The 17926-nt window shown below is 50.1% G+C and overlaps 5 protein-coding genes across 5 annotated transcripts; 3 read left to right on the top strand and 2 right to left on the bottom strand.

Annotated features, from left to right (window-relative positions):
- Positions 1-236: 236 nt before the first annotated feature.
- Positions 237-5116, top strand: M437DRAFT_60296 (WD40 repeat-like protein; the record flags this gene model as incomplete). Its single annotated transcript, XM_041023732.1, has 3 exons — positions 237-2717; positions 2765-4112; positions 4944-5116. The coding sequence occupies 3 exons, from the start codon at positions 237-239 to the stop codon at positions 5114-5116; spliced, it is 4002 nt and encodes a 1333-aa protein (XP_040875058.1).
- A 440-nt stretch (positions 5117-5556) lies between these two features.
- On the top strand, positions 5557-7804 carry M437DRAFT_60294 (uncharacterized protein; the record flags this gene model as incomplete). Its single annotated transcript, XM_041023731.1, has 4 exons — positions 5557-5724; positions 5799-7039; positions 7100-7155; positions 7215-7804. 4 exons carry the CDS (start codon positions 5557-5559, stop codon positions 7802-7804), a joined length of 2055 nt encoding a protein of 684 aa, XP_040875057.1.
- Positions 7805-9099: 1295 nt separating this feature from the next.
- M437DRAFT_70295 (Cupredoxin) lies at positions 9100-10573 on the top strand (the record flags this gene model as incomplete). The annotated part of the gene is made up of 3 exons (XM_041025431.1): positions 9100-9697; positions 9754-10311; positions 10371-10573. The coding sequence occupies 3 exons, from the start codon at positions 9100-9102 to the stop codon at positions 10571-10573; spliced, it is 1359 nt and encodes a 452-aa protein (XP_040875056.1).
- Positions 10574-11460: 887 nt separating this feature from the next.
- On the bottom strand, positions 11461-13143 carry M437DRAFT_79319 (uncharacterized protein; the record flags this gene model as incomplete). The annotated part of the gene is made up of 2 exons (XM_041027153.1): positions 11461-12745; positions 12782-13143. The coding sequence occupies 2 exons, from the start codon at positions 13141-13143 to the stop codon at positions 11461-11463; spliced, it is 1647 nt and encodes a 548-aa protein (XP_040875055.1).
- A 535-nt stretch (positions 13144-13678) lies between these two features.
- M437DRAFT_70293 (acyl-CoA dehydrogenase) lies at positions 13679-15339 on the bottom strand (the record flags this gene model as incomplete). Its single annotated transcript, XM_041025430.1, has 3 exons — positions 13679-14015; positions 14075-14325; positions 14380-15339. 3 exons carry the CDS (start codon positions 15337-15339, stop codon positions 13679-13681), a joined length of 1548 nt encoding a protein of 515 aa, XP_040875054.1.
- Positions 15340-17926: the final 2587 nt, after the last annotated feature.

Below are 17926 nucleotides of genomic sequence, written 5' to 3'. Positions count from 1 at the left end.
ACAAAGCAGATGATATGCTGAATAGGAAACAGGGTGATAGAGTCTACAAGGATGAACAATGCCAAGACATGCTGCAGCGGATGAGAGCTTGGACCCTGGAGATGCGATCATCGTCACATGGATGGAAGAAGGAAGGAGCATTGGGCCAGAAACATTGTACATTATTGCACTTGGCTTTTCTTCTGGACAGCTGTAAAGAGGAGGAAACATGAAGCGATAGCAAGCTGCAGGCCACAATGCAAGCGATCCTCCCTGGCCGACCACAAGCTCAACTGCAGGCGGTATCGACAGGGGCTTTTGAAGGGCAGACGGTCATTTGCTACATCTCGGGCAGCGCTCTCATCATCTGCAATGGGCCCGACTCGCTCCTGCAGACCATCTACCATGACGACCTCGTTCCCACGTCTGCGCTTGTCGCCGTCGCCTACGATGACCGAAGCGCAAAGATCGCGACAGCCTCGAACAACAATGTCTACATCTACGTCTTGCGCGAGGAGATCAAGGGCCAGTTGCGCTGGTTTCTTGACATGACCTTCTCCTTGGCCTCTAGCGGCATCCGCAGCCTCTCATGGGGCACCGACGATGAGCTGCTCGTCGCGTCCGACAAGATGCTTCTGCTGTCGACCCAGGACCAATCCATCCGCTGGACTCGTTCTCTGCCGTCGCCCGTGTCGCATGCCACCTTCTCGCCTTCGGCCGCCCTCCTCGCGACCACGTCGCAATACGATCGACTCGTCAAGGTCTGGCGCCGTCTCTCATTCGAATCCGCCATCTTCGACTACGCATACCTCTCCCACCCAGACATTGTCACCCACGTCGAATGGAGGAAGGACTCGGCCGACGAAGACGTCCTCTACACCATCTGTCTGGACGGTCGATTACGAGTCTGGAAGACGGGCCTACCCCACCACACCGACGTCCTTGGCCTCTACGCAGACCTCGATCTGACCAAGGCAGTCCGTCCTCTTGTACCCTCCAACCGTCGCTATGCCTTCCTCGTACCTTCGTCCGTCTTCTCAGATGCTGTCGAGCATGCTGTCAGCACCCCGACCCTTCCCGCCGAGCGACACGCCATCGAGTACATGAAAGAGCTTGCAAAGAGGAATCCAGACATTGTTGTTGTAACGGACGATCAAGGACACATGAGCGCGTGGGGGCTGGAGAATGTCGGCTGCAAGAAGAGGACGAGCGACACGGAACACGGCGATTTCTTCCACGCGACTCATGTCGAGAACCTCTTCTTCGACTTTTCCAAGCACGCCCACGTCGACGAAGACAATGCTCGCATCATCAACTTCGCTCTGCCTGGTCAGCCAGGAGACATTGCACTGTTGGTCCACCACTTCGATGGCCGACTTCAGTGGTACCAAGGCAGCGTGCATCATGTCTTTGATCCTTCACCACGAAAACACCGTATGCGCAACCTGGCTTCCTGGACTGGTCACTCGTCGTCGATCAAGAAACTTATCCGAACCGCCAACGGATCCGCCGTCATCTCGCGCACCGATACCGACGAAGGCGTTGTCTGGAAGCACCGCGCAAAGTTCCTGGTCAGAAAGAGCAAGGTCAAGCTGCAAGAACACATACACCGCACTGTCCTGCTAGAGGATGGTGATTTTGTCGTCCTCCTGCACCACGAGAGCATTTCTCTGTGGGATGCTCGTCTTCCCAATGCAAACAAGATCGGCCGCTGTACATACTCGGTCTCTGGCAAGCCGCTCTGCCTCGTCTTGCTCCCTGCTCCCGAAGATGCTGGCCATCTGTCATACCTCGCCACTGTGACTGCCGACATGCATGGTGTCGTTTGGGAGCTCGATCTTGCCACTCCTTCACCAACCATAACCGAGTTTTGTGTCTTCCAGCTCGACCGCATTGACAACATGTCGTATTTCTTGCCCGTCGACCCTGCAGGCAGCTCGCCAGTAGTCTCCGGCCTCTTCGACACATTTGCCCAGGATGTCGCTGTTTCGTGGACAACTACTGGTATCCTCCAAACATGGACCGCCAAGGTCGACCGACAGAACAAGTCTGTGACTTGGTTGAACATCTCGACTACCGATACAACTATCCAGGATCCTTCGCTCGGCAGTGGTACTTCGATCCGCAAAGCTGCCTTGGTCGACAAGACTCGCTCTACCCTCACCATCTGGGACACTAAAAGTGGACGTCTTGACTACGAGGAGACTTTTGAGAACCAGACCATACAAGACCTCGACTGGGCTTCGACTCCTGACAACCAATCCATCCTTGCCGTTGGCTTCCCTCACTCTGTCTTCGTCTATACTCAGCTCCGATACGACTACGTTACCGAACGCCCTTCCTGGGGTCGCATCAAGCAAATCAATGTTCGCAATCTGTCTCCTCATCCCATCGGAGACTCTGTCTGGCTGGGCTCTGGCAATTTGATCATCGGCGCTGGCAATCAGCTCTACCTTGCCGGAAACGAGATTGACCCGCAGAAAGATCTTTCGCCAGACTTGCACAGCTCAACTCCGCACAAGTCGTCCACCCGCATTCAAGATGTTGTTCGCAGACTCAACGGTCCGCTGCCTGTATTTCATCCACAGTTCATATCACAATGTATTCTTGCTGGCAAGATGGATATTGTGCACCGCATCCTGCTTAATCTACAAAAGACGCTCAAGTTCTACACTGAGGGTGACGACCTCGACTCTTTCCAAGGCCTTGACATAGACGACTTCATGTCGTCCACTGAAGTATGCTTTCTTATTCCGTCTGCCAAAGTTTGCTAACACCCAAGCAGAAATCTTCGAATTCCAGTAAACAACTGCACAAGTCGTACAGCACTCTCGACATGGAAGAAGAGTCGACCGCTGTCACCGAAGAAGTGGCCCAATCACTTGTCTCCCTGCTCTCCGAGAAATCTGTTCCCCAGCTGTCAAGCACGGAACAGCTCAGTCTGGCCGACATAATCGAATGCGTCGGTGTGGCAGAGAAGCATCGCCGCTCAATCGATGAAAACGCAGCTCGCTATCTGCTCTTCTGGAGAGAGACCGTCATGCGCTCGCGCCAGTCGTCTTCTTCAGCCGCTGTGACTTGGCGCGAGATGCTCTGGGCGTATCACAGCAGTAGCCAGGATATCCTTGTCGACATTGTTACTCGCCAAAACAAGGGACAAATGACATGGTCGCATGCTCGAGACACTGGTGTCTTCGTCTGGCTCACCGATCGAGAAGCACTCCTCCAACAATTCGAAGCCGTTGCAAGAAGCGCCTACACAAACACTGAACTCCGTGATCCCGTCAACTGCTCTCTACACTACCTTGCGCTACGCAAGAAGAACGTTCTAACAGGCCTGTGGCGCATGGCTACCTGGTCAAGGGAACAAGCTGCTACTATGCGTCTCTTGAAGAACGATTTCACCGACCCACGATGGCGCACTGCTGCAAATAAGAATGCCTACGCGCTAATGGGCAAGAGGCGATTTGAGTACGCTGCTGCTTTCTTCCTTCTTGCCGATAACCTTGACTCTGCCGTCTCGGTCCTCAGCAATCAGCTCGGCGATGTTCAATTGGCAATCGCTGTTGCCCGTGTTTATGGCGGAGATGACTCACCTTCACTGAAGAAGTTCCTCAATGAGCGCGTGCTACCTAATGCAGCCCTTGACGGCAACCGATGCCAGGCGACCTGGACATACTGGATGCTCGGAGAACGATCGCTGGCTGTGCGTGCGCTCGTCAGCCCTCTGCACTCGTTGCTTGACCCGCCTGGCTCACCACCAGATTCGCTACAAGCAAAGAGCTTCCGCAATGACGACCCTGCACTTGTCGTCCTCTACCAACAATTGCGAGAGAAGAGCTTGCAAACATTGAGAGGCGCTCTTATGATCAGCGGCAACGAAGAGTGGGAGTTCATTACCAAAACTGCGACGTTGCTTTTGCGCATGGGTTGCGACATCCTCGCTCTAGACTTGGTGCGACACTGGGAGTTCTTGCAGCCGCCACCTGTCGCGAAACAGGAAGAAGAAGAGGTTGACGAATCCGTTGCTGAACTACCACGTCGCAAATTGTCAAGGACTACCACCGATGACTTTGACCCAAGGAAACTGCTTCGTCGTCGCAGCAGTCTTGTCGTTGCCGACTTGCCAGAGGGTAAACCTGTTGTTCACGAGAACGCTGCACCATCTATGCTGGATGGATGGGGCGCGCCATCGCCACAAGTCCACCAGACCTCTTCTCTGCTTGACCAACGGACTGTCCCTGCACCATCTGCACCGAAACCTGCACCTTCCATGCTCGAACAATGGTCCATGCCGGAGAGGCCCAAGCAACAGACAAATGCTGCACCATCGATACTCGACAATTGGGCTACGCCGTCGCAGCCAGCCTCCAAGCCCGCAGTTTCGCTCCTCGATGATTGGACTGCACCACTCGCAAAGCCCAAAGCGACAGAGACGCAATCGAAAGCGTCAACGCCCTCAATGCTGGATAGCTGGACTTCAACGCCTCGACCTACATCCAAGCCTGTGCCTTCACTTCTCGATGACTGGGCTGGGCCAGTTGCAGAACCGAAGACGGAAAGTGCCAAAGTCGAGTCTTCGACGCCGTCAATGCTTGACCAATGGAGCTCATCGGTAAACTCAACGTCAAAGACGGTCGCCAAACCACCGTCCTCAATGCTCGACGAGTGGACTGCGCCCGTTCAGAAGCCCAGCATCGCATCTACGGAGGTCGCGCCACCTTCTTTGCTCGATCAGTGGACCGTACCTTCACACTCCCCTAAACCAGTGCCTACTGTGGTAGAACAGCCGAAAGAAACTGTTGTGGCATCGTCAGAGTGTGCCGTAGAAACCCCTCCATTTCTGGCCAACCCAACGATGCCGACTTCAATGCCTAACTCGACCAACGATGATCCAAAGGGTGACGAGAGGACGCTCAATGTTCACGACAGCGGCGCTTTGAACTCCGGAACAAGTGACAAAGAGCCACGGAAGAAAGAAGGCTCAGGGGTCGACGCACAAGAGGTCTCGAAGACTGGCAGGATAAGCGACGAGAAGGGGGACGAGTACAAATTGCCGAAGGGCTTGAAACAGCCGCCACCAGAAGCATTCAAAGAGCCCGATCCCAATTCTTTGCTTGATGCGTTTGGATTCTGAGCAAGCATAGCGAGGTGTTTATGGAGTAAGTATCTTGTGGTATAGTGTGGGTCTTGTATGTAGCAGTTGCGCCTCATTGTACTATATCAATTGCTGCCTGGACATTATTATTTCCGCCGTGTCTAAATTACGCTTCGTGTGGCTGACGGTTGTGCGGCTTCCTCTACCATGGTGGGTGGCGCGTCATCTGACGCGACACATAATCCCGCATTCAATTGATATAACCGTCATGTTCGTAGTTTTGGAATCATTCAATTCAAATCACCTCTCGCTAGAGAATCATCACAAGAGTCATGGAGAAGAGATACATCTGCCCTCGATGCAATCAAGAGATCAGGTCGCACGAAAAGGGCGAACACGACGACTGGCACTTCGCGCAGGATCTGGACAATCAAGATGACGGCGCGGTCGCGACTGCGACTCCGGTTCAGTCGCCCACGATGCCCGACAGGCAAAGCAGCAGCGCATCGCCAACGAAAGCAAAGCTGCAACCAGTCGACAGTCATCGCCCAGCAACAACAAGAAATGGATCCTCGAACAAGAAGCATCGCCATGTCGCTCATGTCAATGCTGTGGACAAGGCGGCAGCTCTGCGCGCACAAAGTGAGGTATGCATTTGTCACGATCAATCGACCTTTGAGGATCAAGTGAATTTCTGTATTTGATGCTGATTTTATATCAGCGGGAAATGCAAAATGCACTCCAAGACGTCCAGATGCGATATCGTATCTACAACAGCGAGATTGAGCCCGAACACGATAGCGACTACCCCTGTGCATGTCCCATCCATCAATATCAACGCATGAAGCGCTCTCGCCGACCTGTATTGACACAATGGTCAGAAGCAGTCATGTATCCAGGCGAGAAGATCTATCACGACTTGGCACCGCAAACCACCATTTTCAGTGGCAACCCGTATCAACTTCGTGTTACTTCGCCGTACGGCTATGGTAATACGGCGTGGGTGCAGTCACATCCTCGCCCAAACTACCATGTCAAATTCATTCATCAGACAATTGCGCTGAACAATCAATTGAACCATGAGGCGCAGGCCAAGGTTGATGCGATGGAGCCAAAGCACAGCATCTGGGACGACAAGACACTGGAAAGCGTAATGTCAAACTTGTCGGTCGCACCTGAGAAAAGCACGCCACCGGCTGATGCCAAAGGTTATCCAGCTGAGAAGGCATCCAGCTCCAACTCAACATCACGACCAGATGGTCAGCCTGAGCGCAGCAACACATCCAGATTTGCGGCGTTCAGGAAAGCTGTAGGTATCAAGTCATCAGATGAGAGAGCGGTAGCCAAATCTGAGAAGGCGATTGGCCGAGGCATTCAGTTGCGACACGACATTCTGGCAGAAGAAGCAGGTCGTTGGCCAGACGAGGAGACTCGACAAATCGTGGCGCAGTATCAAGACAAGGTCGGCATGGAAAGGAAAATCGCCCATCTCCGCACTCACCAACCTTTACAATATCTCCACCTATTGCGAGCAGGATATTTCGAGCCCATACCTGTCGCCTGGGCTGATCAAGCTAGCAGTATACTCACGTTCAACATAGAAGCTGCCGGAGGCTGGCGAGGCATCACACCACAATGGCGAGGATACGAAGATACAGCTGAAGAACGTCTGTACTGGGTGTTGAACCACAGAGAGGGTCCGTCAAACGTTGTGCGCATGAAGCCAGACTTCATCTCCGAGATGAACATGGCTCGCGATCGCATGGCGAAAGCTGTGGAACCGCCGCCAGATTACTACTCGGCCGATGATACTTGTCATTTACAGCATACTTCCAAGGGATACTCGAAACAAGTCATGCCGAGCCCTTTCAGGTCCAGCGATAGACCAGAACTACCCACAGATGACACCATGATTCTTCTTGATATCTCTGGATCCATGGACTTTGACCCGATTCGTCCCGTGTAAGTGCTCAACGGAATAAGCTTCCAGGAACCGCCGAGCATAGCTGACTTCAATCACAGTTACGATCAATACCTGATCACTGGATACGCTCCATCCACACAGCCAAAGAACAAAGGTGCTTACCCATATTTGTGACTCTGCATAAATCCCAAGATACTAACTACGTCTGAACAGATGTCGCAAAAGCCATCATCCGCCGCTTCATCGATGCAATGGCAAACCACGACCACGAATTCAATGGCTACGACCTCGTTACCTTTTCAAGCCACGCCAAATTCGTCGGCACGATAATGCACACCAATCTTGACAGCACGTGGAACAGGATTGCAATCGGGGGAGGCACTCGCGTCATGACCGGCTGGCAAAAAGTCAAGCAACGCCATTTCGACAAACACTCCGAGTCTGCAACGTATCATCCCGTATATGGCTGGCAAGCAGGACCTCAAACACCCATGCTGCGTTTACTGCTCTTGCTCGACGGCGAAGCAACCGATATGGATGAGTTCGAACTCGAACTTTTAGGCTTGTCCTGGGCGCATGTTACAATCTTCTTGATTGGAGTTGACGGATGCCCGCATCACCATCGCCATGCGAATGAATTGCAGAGGATTAGCGATGTCAACCATCATGTTTCGTTTGTTGATGCGCAGGGCAATACTCCCGAGAGGTTTGTCACGCACGAGTTGTTGAAGAGGCATTTGGGGTACGACGTTTCAATGGCCGAATTCCGGGAGCTTGAGGAGTTGCCTCCGTACGTAGAGTAATGAGTAGAGCAATCCAAGCGGTGCAACCATGCAAACATGCTGTTGGCAATGGTAGATCCAAGCCGTTCTCCTTATCGGGCTTTGAGCATTCTGATAACTCTGCGAGTGAGTCGATCATCAAGGGTCGGGATATGAACCTCTACAACTTTGCACTTTTGCTCAAGGCACCAAGGAAAAGATACCCGACCATACGCAAGCGGCTCTAACCTTTGATGAGGCAGCTCACAACAAAACAGGGTCTTGCTGATTCTTGGCTCAGGTTTCTTCGGACCCCTATACGATGATCGTGCTGATCGTACAGAAGGCCATGGGCACAAAAGGCGCATGCCTCGAAGAGCAGGAGACGCGTATACCATCTTACCAAGCGATCGCATGCAGATCCGGACCGAACGACGATCGTTATACACATACGTCAAATCGAATGTATTTTTGAAACAGCGTTGGAAGTTCCATTCGGGATATTTCGCCCGTGGCCAATAGCAATACGGACAATGGTAATGCGGCGGAGAGGCTGGACCTTTGACGTAGTCGCTTGGCAGAAAGCTTCCCTGCGGGAAGGACGGCACTCCCGGGACTCTTGACAGCTGAGCATAGAACCAGATGACCACTTGCCGACATGGATAGACCCAAGTCTTGGACTCGTTTGTCGTCTACCGGAAATATCAGTATTGTAGTCTGTGAAGATGAGCGATATGCAAGACACTCGTTGCAAGTCCATCGCCGACTTTCTGGCAGCACGTGGAGCTGATCAACAGACACGCTGCCTGTCCCGTCAAATGCCGACTACATTTGTCTTCCGGTGATAAGGTGGACCTCACATACGACCGCGGAGTCGCACTCCAGTTCAAGTGTTGGTGCATCGATCAATCCAGTGCGATGTCTTTATCCAGATACGATCTCGACAATAGTGCTCCGCGGCAAGTGGTTGTCATCTCATTGCCAAATTCGCTCCCTGTATCGCCTATGTAAGCCTTTGAGATACAAGCATTGGCAATATCAAACTCTATTCGCGGACGCCAAACCGTCAGAAGTTTCTGAGTGACGCTTTACTGAGTTTCAGTCGGAAGCCAAGACGATAACCTTCAAGACCGACGACAACGTAAAGCACCACACTGCTGGCATAGTCTTCGGCTTCTTCGGAGTCGATGGTTCTTGTTGGGCTCCGGTTCGGCATTATGAGAACTTGTGGTGACGCATGTCCGCGAAAACAACGCTGGGAACTGCATGTGTATATATATCGTCTCATTCTTCACTAGTGGTTAGTGCATCTCAAACGACCTCAAACTCCCTCAAGCATGCGCTCCATTTCCGGTCTTCTCGCTTCGGTCTCTATCCTCGCCGCTCAGGCTGCATCGGCCGCCGGTCGGGCTGCTGATGCTTGCGCCACCGTGACCCTGAACGGTGAACTGCCCAACCCTACCCCTTCCAACTTCAAGTTCAGCGGCAATGTTCGCAAATACTATGTTGCCGCGGACGAGGTCGACTGGAACTTTGCCCCTACAGGCTGGGACAACTACATGGGCGTTCCCATCGATGTTTCTCCTCGCGCCAAGTCTTCAGGCTACCTTCCTCGCTTGACCTGGAGGAAAGCATTGTACCGCGGCTACACTGATGGAAGCTTCACTCAGATGACCGAGAGACCTGCCTACGAAGGACTCCTTGGACCCATCATCCGTGCCGAAGTTGGTGACTTGATCGAGATCATGTTCCTCAACAACTTGTCCGCAAATTATGCCTCTATGCACTCCATGGGTTTGATGTACGACAAGGGTTCCGAAGGTGGTGATTACCCCAACAACACCATGCCTGGTCAAGAATCTCCATTTGTCGAGACCATGGCCGTCGCTCCTGGCAACTGTGTCGTCTACAAATGGATGGTCAACGAAGATGCCGGTAAGTAGCGTCCGAGCATTCGAGTACCGACTCAGAAACATCTGACCTGTCTTCAGGACCCAATACTATCAATGAGCCCGCCAAAGGCCACAGCTACCACTCCTATGTAACTATGCAAGAAGGCACAAACGCTGGTCTCATTGGTCCTACATACATCTACCCCAGAGGCCAAATGGAGGAAGTCATGGCTAACTGGAGGGAATTCCCTGTGCTGTACATGTCCATCGATGAGCAGGCATCCTTCATGTCCGAGATTAACGAGCGTCTGAATCAGACATGGGGTGGTCAGAACTCGTCCTCTTCTTCGATCAACGTCAACACGACCGATGCATCCGCCGGCTACAATGAGTTCCAAGATCTCCTGAATTCTAACGGAGGCTATGGTAACGAGTCCATCTGGAAACCTCAGGTCACCAACCTTTTGTCGTCAGGACATGGCAATGCCCCTACCTTCTACAGCATGAACGGCTATGTCCTTGCCAACAACCCTCCCTTTGAGATGTGTCGCGATGACAATGTTCTTTGGTACACTTATGCTTACGGATCCGGCTCGCATGTGTTCCATATGCACGGAAATGGTTTCTCGGAAAATGGCCTTTCCATGCCCTCCCAAAGTGAGTTTGCAAATACGCACGAAAATTCGTTGATGAATACTGACAAATAATTCCAATAGGCATCAACGACGGCAAGATGCACACTTTGGTCATGACAGCAGCTGGTGTCGGCAAGTGGGAGGTCATCTGTCACGTCAACAACCACAACACCATGGGTATGGTCGCAGACTATCGCGTCTTTGACGGCTACTGCCCCATCACCCCTTTGGGCTACCACAACGGAACAGAGTGGAACACCACAACACCTTACCCCAACATGTAAAATCATTCGAGTGGTTTTGGCACCGTAGGAAAGAAAGATTGGCGCTTGCAAGATAGATCTCATTGAACAAGACTTGTACATAGATATTGATAATTAATAATTGCATTGGAAGTTTTGACTCTATCGCTGTTGTCTATATACCATCCAAATCCTTGACAGAGCACATGCATATAGACCAATTGATGCCGAAAACATTCACCAAGTCCCAGCTATTAATGCATGTGATGGCACCTTGAACGAGATCAAATCGACTAACAAGCTTTCTGTGGAACATTTTGTGGGACCCGCTCGAGCTGCACGGGACTTTCGAACTTGATCGGAACTTGAATCCGGCATGACCTCAAGTGGCCTTGAAAGCTTTCGTCGACGAACTGGCACAAACATGCCGCATTGGTGCCACTGTCAGTGGGCATGAGGCCAGTACCCTCTGGTCCCAGCATTCGAGCAGCAGTCAAACAATGCCAGTAATGCATTCAGCTAGCCTCGGTCACACATTTTTCTGGTCCTATCGAGCGCCTCAGGTAGCATGACAGTATCTCCTCTGCAGAGACCACACTTCCTGGTCCACCACAGTCATTGTAATTGGGTGGGTGACACATTGCTGATACAATTGGCGTGACTCTGCAGTCTGTGTCACGTCAAGCTTGCAAAATAGCTAGCATTTAACACTCATGTTAGAATGCTCAAAGCTAAAGGCGTCTGTCTCTCTATCACAACTGATTACCAGGGTCCATGAAGATTTGCTACAAGCTGGAGCGGCACAACGAAACAAGGCGCAAGCCGTAAACTGGAAAGTTGGGGATTTGCGAACGTGGAGTCCTGCGATTCTGGAATATGCGAGAACGGAGTTGAAACGGGATGGTTCGGGAAAGGCTGAGATGGACATGTCACAGATCATCGATAAGTTGAAGTCCACGTGAGACGCATCGTACGCATCTACTTGCTTCTGAAATCAGTACTTGTGTCGGAGGCAGATCCAGTCCCGTGAGTACGCTCTCCACAAGCGAGCTATCATGCGTCCACTTGATTGAGTTCAAGGATAGATTACGAAGATATTGATGACATATCCATGGTAATTGGCCGTCTTTAAGCGAGAATGACGGAGTCAAGATGTTGTTGACTGTGAACGTGGCAACCAATAGTGCAAGGTTACTCAACATAAGCCAGGAGCCTTGAGTGAGAGCATGGCCATAGTGGTCCGAGGGAGACACGAGACCAACTGGCTCTGCCGGTCGTCCATTTAAACCATACATCTCGGACATGGTCATGTCATGACATGTGGGAAATGTCCAGATCGGATCATCGAAGTCCAAGAGAGTCCCGACTCTGTTCCTATTGCCAAGACAGAAAGGGACAGATTCACAGAAACCGTCGACCAGCCATTGAATACGTCTCTCGAGTACATGGAACCTGTTCTGGCTGGGATTCGATGTGCAAAACTCGGGATTGCTCTTCTCAAAATCGCCGATAAGCTTGAGAGATACCAATGCAAGACTCAAGCGATAACTTCGCAAGTCATTCATTCTCCTAGCTGCGTTGATCGAGGTGTATACATGACAAGATCTTTGGAATGCTTGAATCGGCGGAGAGATGATTTCAGAAGGAGTCCAGCTGAACGGTCCCCAAAACCTCGATACCAGTCCTTGCCACAGGACAAGAGACTGATCGAGTTCTTGGATCTCATTCAAGAGCTTGTAGACCTCTGTAGATGATAAGCAAATATCTTTACCTCCCGAGAGCGTACAAGCTCGAAATTGCATGTCGGCGACTTGTATGCCTAAAATGTCCAGATGTCTGATGGCATCTGTCGAGGTTGAATGGATCACTGAACTCCAATAGCGAACCTCAGTATGTACCTGACGCTTTTCGCGGATGGCAGCTGTAATATCAAGATGGATGAGACAACCCACAAATTCCCTAGCGATGGCTGACCAAGTAGACGGGTGGCCGAACTCTTTGACTAGAGCAAGTGCACCAAGGTGATGCACGATTCTGCTCTTCTTGCAAAACAATAAAGACTCGAAAGCGGAGTGGAACTGCAATAATAGCGTGGTCAACAGAGTCAGATCGCTTCGTCTGGAGTCATGCTTCTGAAGGTCATCAGACAGGCTCTTGATAACCCGACCTAAGATTCTAGTATTGCTCACGGCCAGGCTTCGATCCATACGCCATCTTGAAAATATCGTCAGAGCGACAACAGAGACTGACATGGCGGCTGCAGAATTCCGGGAGGCAGAGACTGCGGGCATGACATGCCCGAAAAGTCCAGGATGAGGTCCACCGTTTGGCACTGGGTCCAAAAGATAGTAACGCGCGAAGAATGCTAGCGCTTGCGTCTCTATATCAGGATGCATTGCCTTTTCCAATGAGGGTGAAGCCTTGATTTTGGTTCGTATACGTTGATAGCGTTGTGCAACAGCTTGAGTTGTGTCCACAAATTGAATGTCGCGTGTCTTGACGGCCTTGCATTCTATTTCTGCTTTGACACATGCTGCGCAGGAGGGTTTGGCTTTGTCGCACTTGATCTTCCGTTGCCTGCATGTTGAGCATGCACGAGGAGCGTTGCCCATTGTGTCTCTGTCCAGATCGACCAGATAGCGACCAACTCATTGGGCAGTGGACTGTGCCAGTCGATCGCTACAAGTCAACGCTGCTTGGTGATCAAGGGTTTCCAGAAAATCGCGACAAGACAGAATTTGGAAGAGGCGCTAATGCAAGCTTTATACATACGACCTGTTCCTCTCGTGTAAACAAAGCCACAGGGTTCAATATGGGGGGGTAAAAGGGTCATTTTTGGGCATTCTCACCGACAAAGTTCAACGGTGCCATGCGGTTCCTCCTTGGCACAATTCCTCGACAAAAAACCTCCGACGTTTGAACGTATCTTCTTGACGTGTGTTACATTAGATACGCTTACAAAGATTGGTCTTGCTGACCCTCTCCATATGTCACACTTAAATCAAACACATTGTAGGTTCCGAAGCACATTAGCAAGATGGCAGAGAAGTATAACAGCAAGATGGCAGCAAGTCGGAAGCAAGATGACGAAAGAGTATGATGGCAGCTCTGTGGGTGGATCTGGGATGCATATTATCAAAGTTGACTCTATAGTCTCGCCTTGGGCATCTGCTTGAGAGCCTGTCTGACGCCCAGGTCGGTCAAGATCTCCTCCGTTCCACCCAGGATTGCGTCGAATTTATAGGTGCGATGGAACTGCTCGACAACTTTTCCCATACCTCCCTGAGTAATACCACGGCCTCCAAAGACGTTACAAGCATCATCGGCGACCTCGTGGGCACAGCGAGTCGTGAAAGACTTGAGCAAACCGATGGGTCCGCCGAGATACTTGTTCTGGTTCTGGTATGACATTGTGTTCATCTGGTGCGTGATTTGTTCGAGCCAGGCTTGGGTAGCTTCTGTGTGTTGGATCATGCGTGCAAGCCTGGAAGGAGACTGATGTCAGTGTCTGGTCTGTATGTGTGTGATCACGATACAACTTACTTTCCACGAATGACTGGTTGTTCAGTGAGCGGTTTCCCAAAGACAATGCGTTGGTTACTCCACTTCAAGCACTCTTCCGTGACAGCTCGCATCCATTGTATAACTGCTGCTGTCATCGCCCAGCGTTCGTGGTTGAAGTTGCTCATGATGACCTGGAAGCCTTTGTCTTCTTCGCCCAAGAGATGGTTGACAGGAACTTTGACATTGTCGAATTGGATGAAGGCTGTACCAGCGGCCGTAGAATAGCTTGTCTGTATTGAGTCAGAAAGATGCTAGAACAACTTCTTGCACAAATTGTAACATACCTTGATCTTTTTGGTCTCGACATTGTCATCCCTTGGAACCAAAATCACACTGAAGCCTTTGGTAGTCTTGCAGCCAACAACAAAGTAGTCACTGAACATGCCGTTGGTTATCCATTTCTTCGTGCCGTTGATAATGTAGTGAGAACCGTCAGCTGACTTTTCAGCCGTGGTGCGAAGACCAGCGACATCACTACCAGCAAAAGCCTCGGTGATGGCAAGCGACATCTTCTTTCTTCCACTCAGGCATTCTTCCGTGACAGCATCTCTTAGCTTGACGTCTTTCATCCAGCTTCTGACAGCGGTGAGGGAAATTGACATGCCTGCCATGTTGCCATCCTGGAACCCTCTCGACAAGACCCGAGCTAGTTCCTGACATGTAATCAGATCGTGGAAATAGTCGAATTCTTCGCCTTTGACGCCACCTGGGATCGTCCTGCCGTGCAGATGCTGACCGGGACCAAGTCGCATAGCCAGGATGTTGTTCTTTGCCATCTTGTCAATCATTTCCTGACTGATGTAGGTGCCATCGGCTTCTTTCTCTTGTGCCTCTGACTTGAGCTCCGCATCCACAAATTCCCTCAGGCCCTTTCTGAACTTGCGGTGAGAATCGGTGTAGTATGGATTGTTGAATTGGGGCGTAAGCCAAGTAGGCTCTGCGTATGGAACTGCGCTCAGATCGCCAGGTTGAGGATCGATCACTTCCGGGGTTTCGTTTTGCACGGTGCCGATACATAGAGACGAGTACTTTTGCAGAACTTCATGTCGGTGTAAGTTGTAGAAAGCTGTTGTGGCGTCTTGACCTGCGACTTGTTGTAGGACTACGTTGCCACCAGGATGAGCGTCCAAGAAATCTGTGAGGTTGTAGACTTTGTGGTCGACAATGCACCACAACGAGTCTTCGGTATTGTTCTTTGCGACTTCCTCGCGCGAGAAAGTGCCTGAAGAGATTGCACCAGGCATGGTCGAGAGCAGCAGAAGTGCCTTGTTATTACAACACAAAGAGCAAAAAAGAATAAAAAACGCAGCAAGTCACGTCTATGAAGAAAAGGGAAAGTATTTGGCGCTCAAGAAGATGGTTGTGCTGACCGGCTAACACCCCGCATAAACAGTCGTGTCTCAATCGTGCCTCGGCTCGCACGCTGGAAGACGCGATCGGCGAGCATCGTATCTAGTCAGTTCTGTTGACATCGATAACCATCGCAATAATATCAACATTCTGAACCTCGAAATCACAAATACCAAACAATATTCGGCTGCAAAATCCGCATCAATCCACCCTTCCTTCTGCTTTCTTGTCAGTTCAATATCTGGTGATCTGTTACTAGATTCGAGGCTCAGCATCGTGGCAGAAAAAAGCACCACCCTCCTGGTAGACAAGGCAGTCGACTTCACCTTGCGTTCTGAGAACGGCCTCGGTGACCTGCGGTACTTCCCGAGAAAGATACGGAACATCATCTGCAGCTCACTCTCGTCCCGGATCATGTCGCACGGCTTTCAACACAAGAAAATCGACCGCTTCCTGGTACATGAACTGGTAGATGCTCCAGGTCTGGCCGCAAGCAAGCAATTATGTACCAAGCTCTGTGAGACTTTCATGAGAGAGGTTCATTTGGAAGAAAATGATAATCTTAACGAAGACCTTAGAAACGATGGCACCTACTCCTGAATTCGTACAGCAGATGTCCTCCTGGTGGCACAGGCGGACGGGGTCAAGCGAATGATAGCTGGAACTCCTAACTCTGTGGCTTTTCCTCCGCCCACCATGTGATGGTAACAAGCTGGATCAAATTAAACACTTGCAGCCACTGAATGAGCGGAGACGTGGTCATCGATTCTATGGCTGAGCTTGTTCATTTCCAGCCAAGGAAGCCTACTAGCCAAAGGGGCTTCAAAGACCTACGAGAAACCATGGTTATTCTTATTCGTTGACACTGACGCGTGGCTAGATAGGTATACCCCTACCACTCCCATAAGCCATCCAGTATGCAGTATGCAGTGTTCGATGTAACTCTCTCACCCACGAGGGCTTTTGGAACGAGACCCCCTTCTCTTTCTTGTTGGGCTTGGGCACTGCCGGGAATATGAGGATATCTGTGTAGACGTGATCTCGTGGCCGAAATGCAGTACATCTACGAATAGTTTTGAGACGCAGGCGACGGGGCTAAACACTTAATGTGAGTGCAGATCGGAACACCTTCGGCGGACAAGATTCATGGAATCTAGAGTGGAAGTTTGTCGCCGTGATAATCACGAGAGTGTGCGCAGTCAAGACCGGAGCAAAGAGGCATGGCTGATATGTACTGACCCTGCTCGTCGGCCAAAACTCAAGGACTTAAGAGATTCGAAAACCAGTGTGTTGAATGAAGACTCTGGCTCGTGGAGCGACAGCTCTTGAACTTTGTCTGCGAGGAACTGGCGTCTTGAGTGTGGGTGAACACCCTCAAGGATCTGCAAAGCCGTCCGACATGGTCTTACCCACAGTTGATCGATGGCGTATGCATACTAGATGCAATTCACTCGTGCTTTTCGCGATTAATTCATACAAGGGGTTGATTTGATTAAATTTGATTTGATTTGGTTTTCTCAAGCTATTTACCCTGTAAGGAGTATAAGCAGTCGCTAATCAATTCCCATTTTGACCAATATCTAGCCGTCGAATTTAGTAGGAAGGAGGGCACTTCCCCAGGTTCCTAACAAGTGCGTCGCTAAGGCTTGCATCCTTTACTAAGGTTTTACTAGCACAAGACTACGACCTTCCTTTTATAGCTTTCCGATTGTAAACATCATTATAGGATTACATAAGATAGCATTTTAATAGGTTAAAATTATCTTATAATTATTAGCCTACTTATATCACTAAGTGCTATATAATAGCTACGAGTATTAGTATAGCCGTGTTTACTACTATATAGCTAGAGCATAGACCACTATAATATTATTCTCTATACTTAACTATTACTCTTATAGTCTTTAGAAGTCCTTTTAACTATACTAAATAACCTTACTCTTATATCTTCTTACTACTATAATCCCTACTATAGTATCCTTTTCTAGTACTACCCTAATATATAATAAGGTCTAAGTAGTAATAAAAAAGCTTCTTACTATAGAAAAGTAAAAAAACTACTATAAAATTCTAGATTCTATAATATCTAGACTTAAATATAACAAACTTTTTAGAATTAATACTTCTAAAAAGCTAATTATTACCGAATTATATAGAAGATAGGCTACTCTATTAGATAATCCTAATAATCTCAGGGTTTTTAGGGTTAGGGTTAGGGTTTAGGGTTAGGGTTAGGGTTTGCAGAACTTCGATACAATACTATATAAGCTATATTATGCTCCTAAACTTAGAAACCTAGGTGCGGTAAGGAAACAGGTGGTCTACCTTCTTTAGATCGTGTAGTGTTAGTTAATCCCGTATCCCATCCAGTTCCGGGCTCGGAGTCGGACAAGTAAAGTAGAGATGTACTTGTCTAGCCATTCAGCTATACTAGGAGAGAAGGACTGTTGCAGCTCCTTATAGGTCTGCGAGGTCTCCTTT

The sequence above is a fragment of the Aureobasidium melanogenum genome (assembly GCF_000721775.1).
Source record: "Aureobasidium melanogenum CBS 110374 unplaced genomic scaffold scaffold_38, whole genome shotgun sequence".
Taxonomy (NCBI): Eukaryota; Fungi; Ascomycota; class Dothideomycetes; order Dothideales; family Saccotheciaceae; genus Aureobasidium; species Aureobasidium melanogenum.
This window is presented reverse-complemented; position numbering and strand designations above follow the sequence as displayed.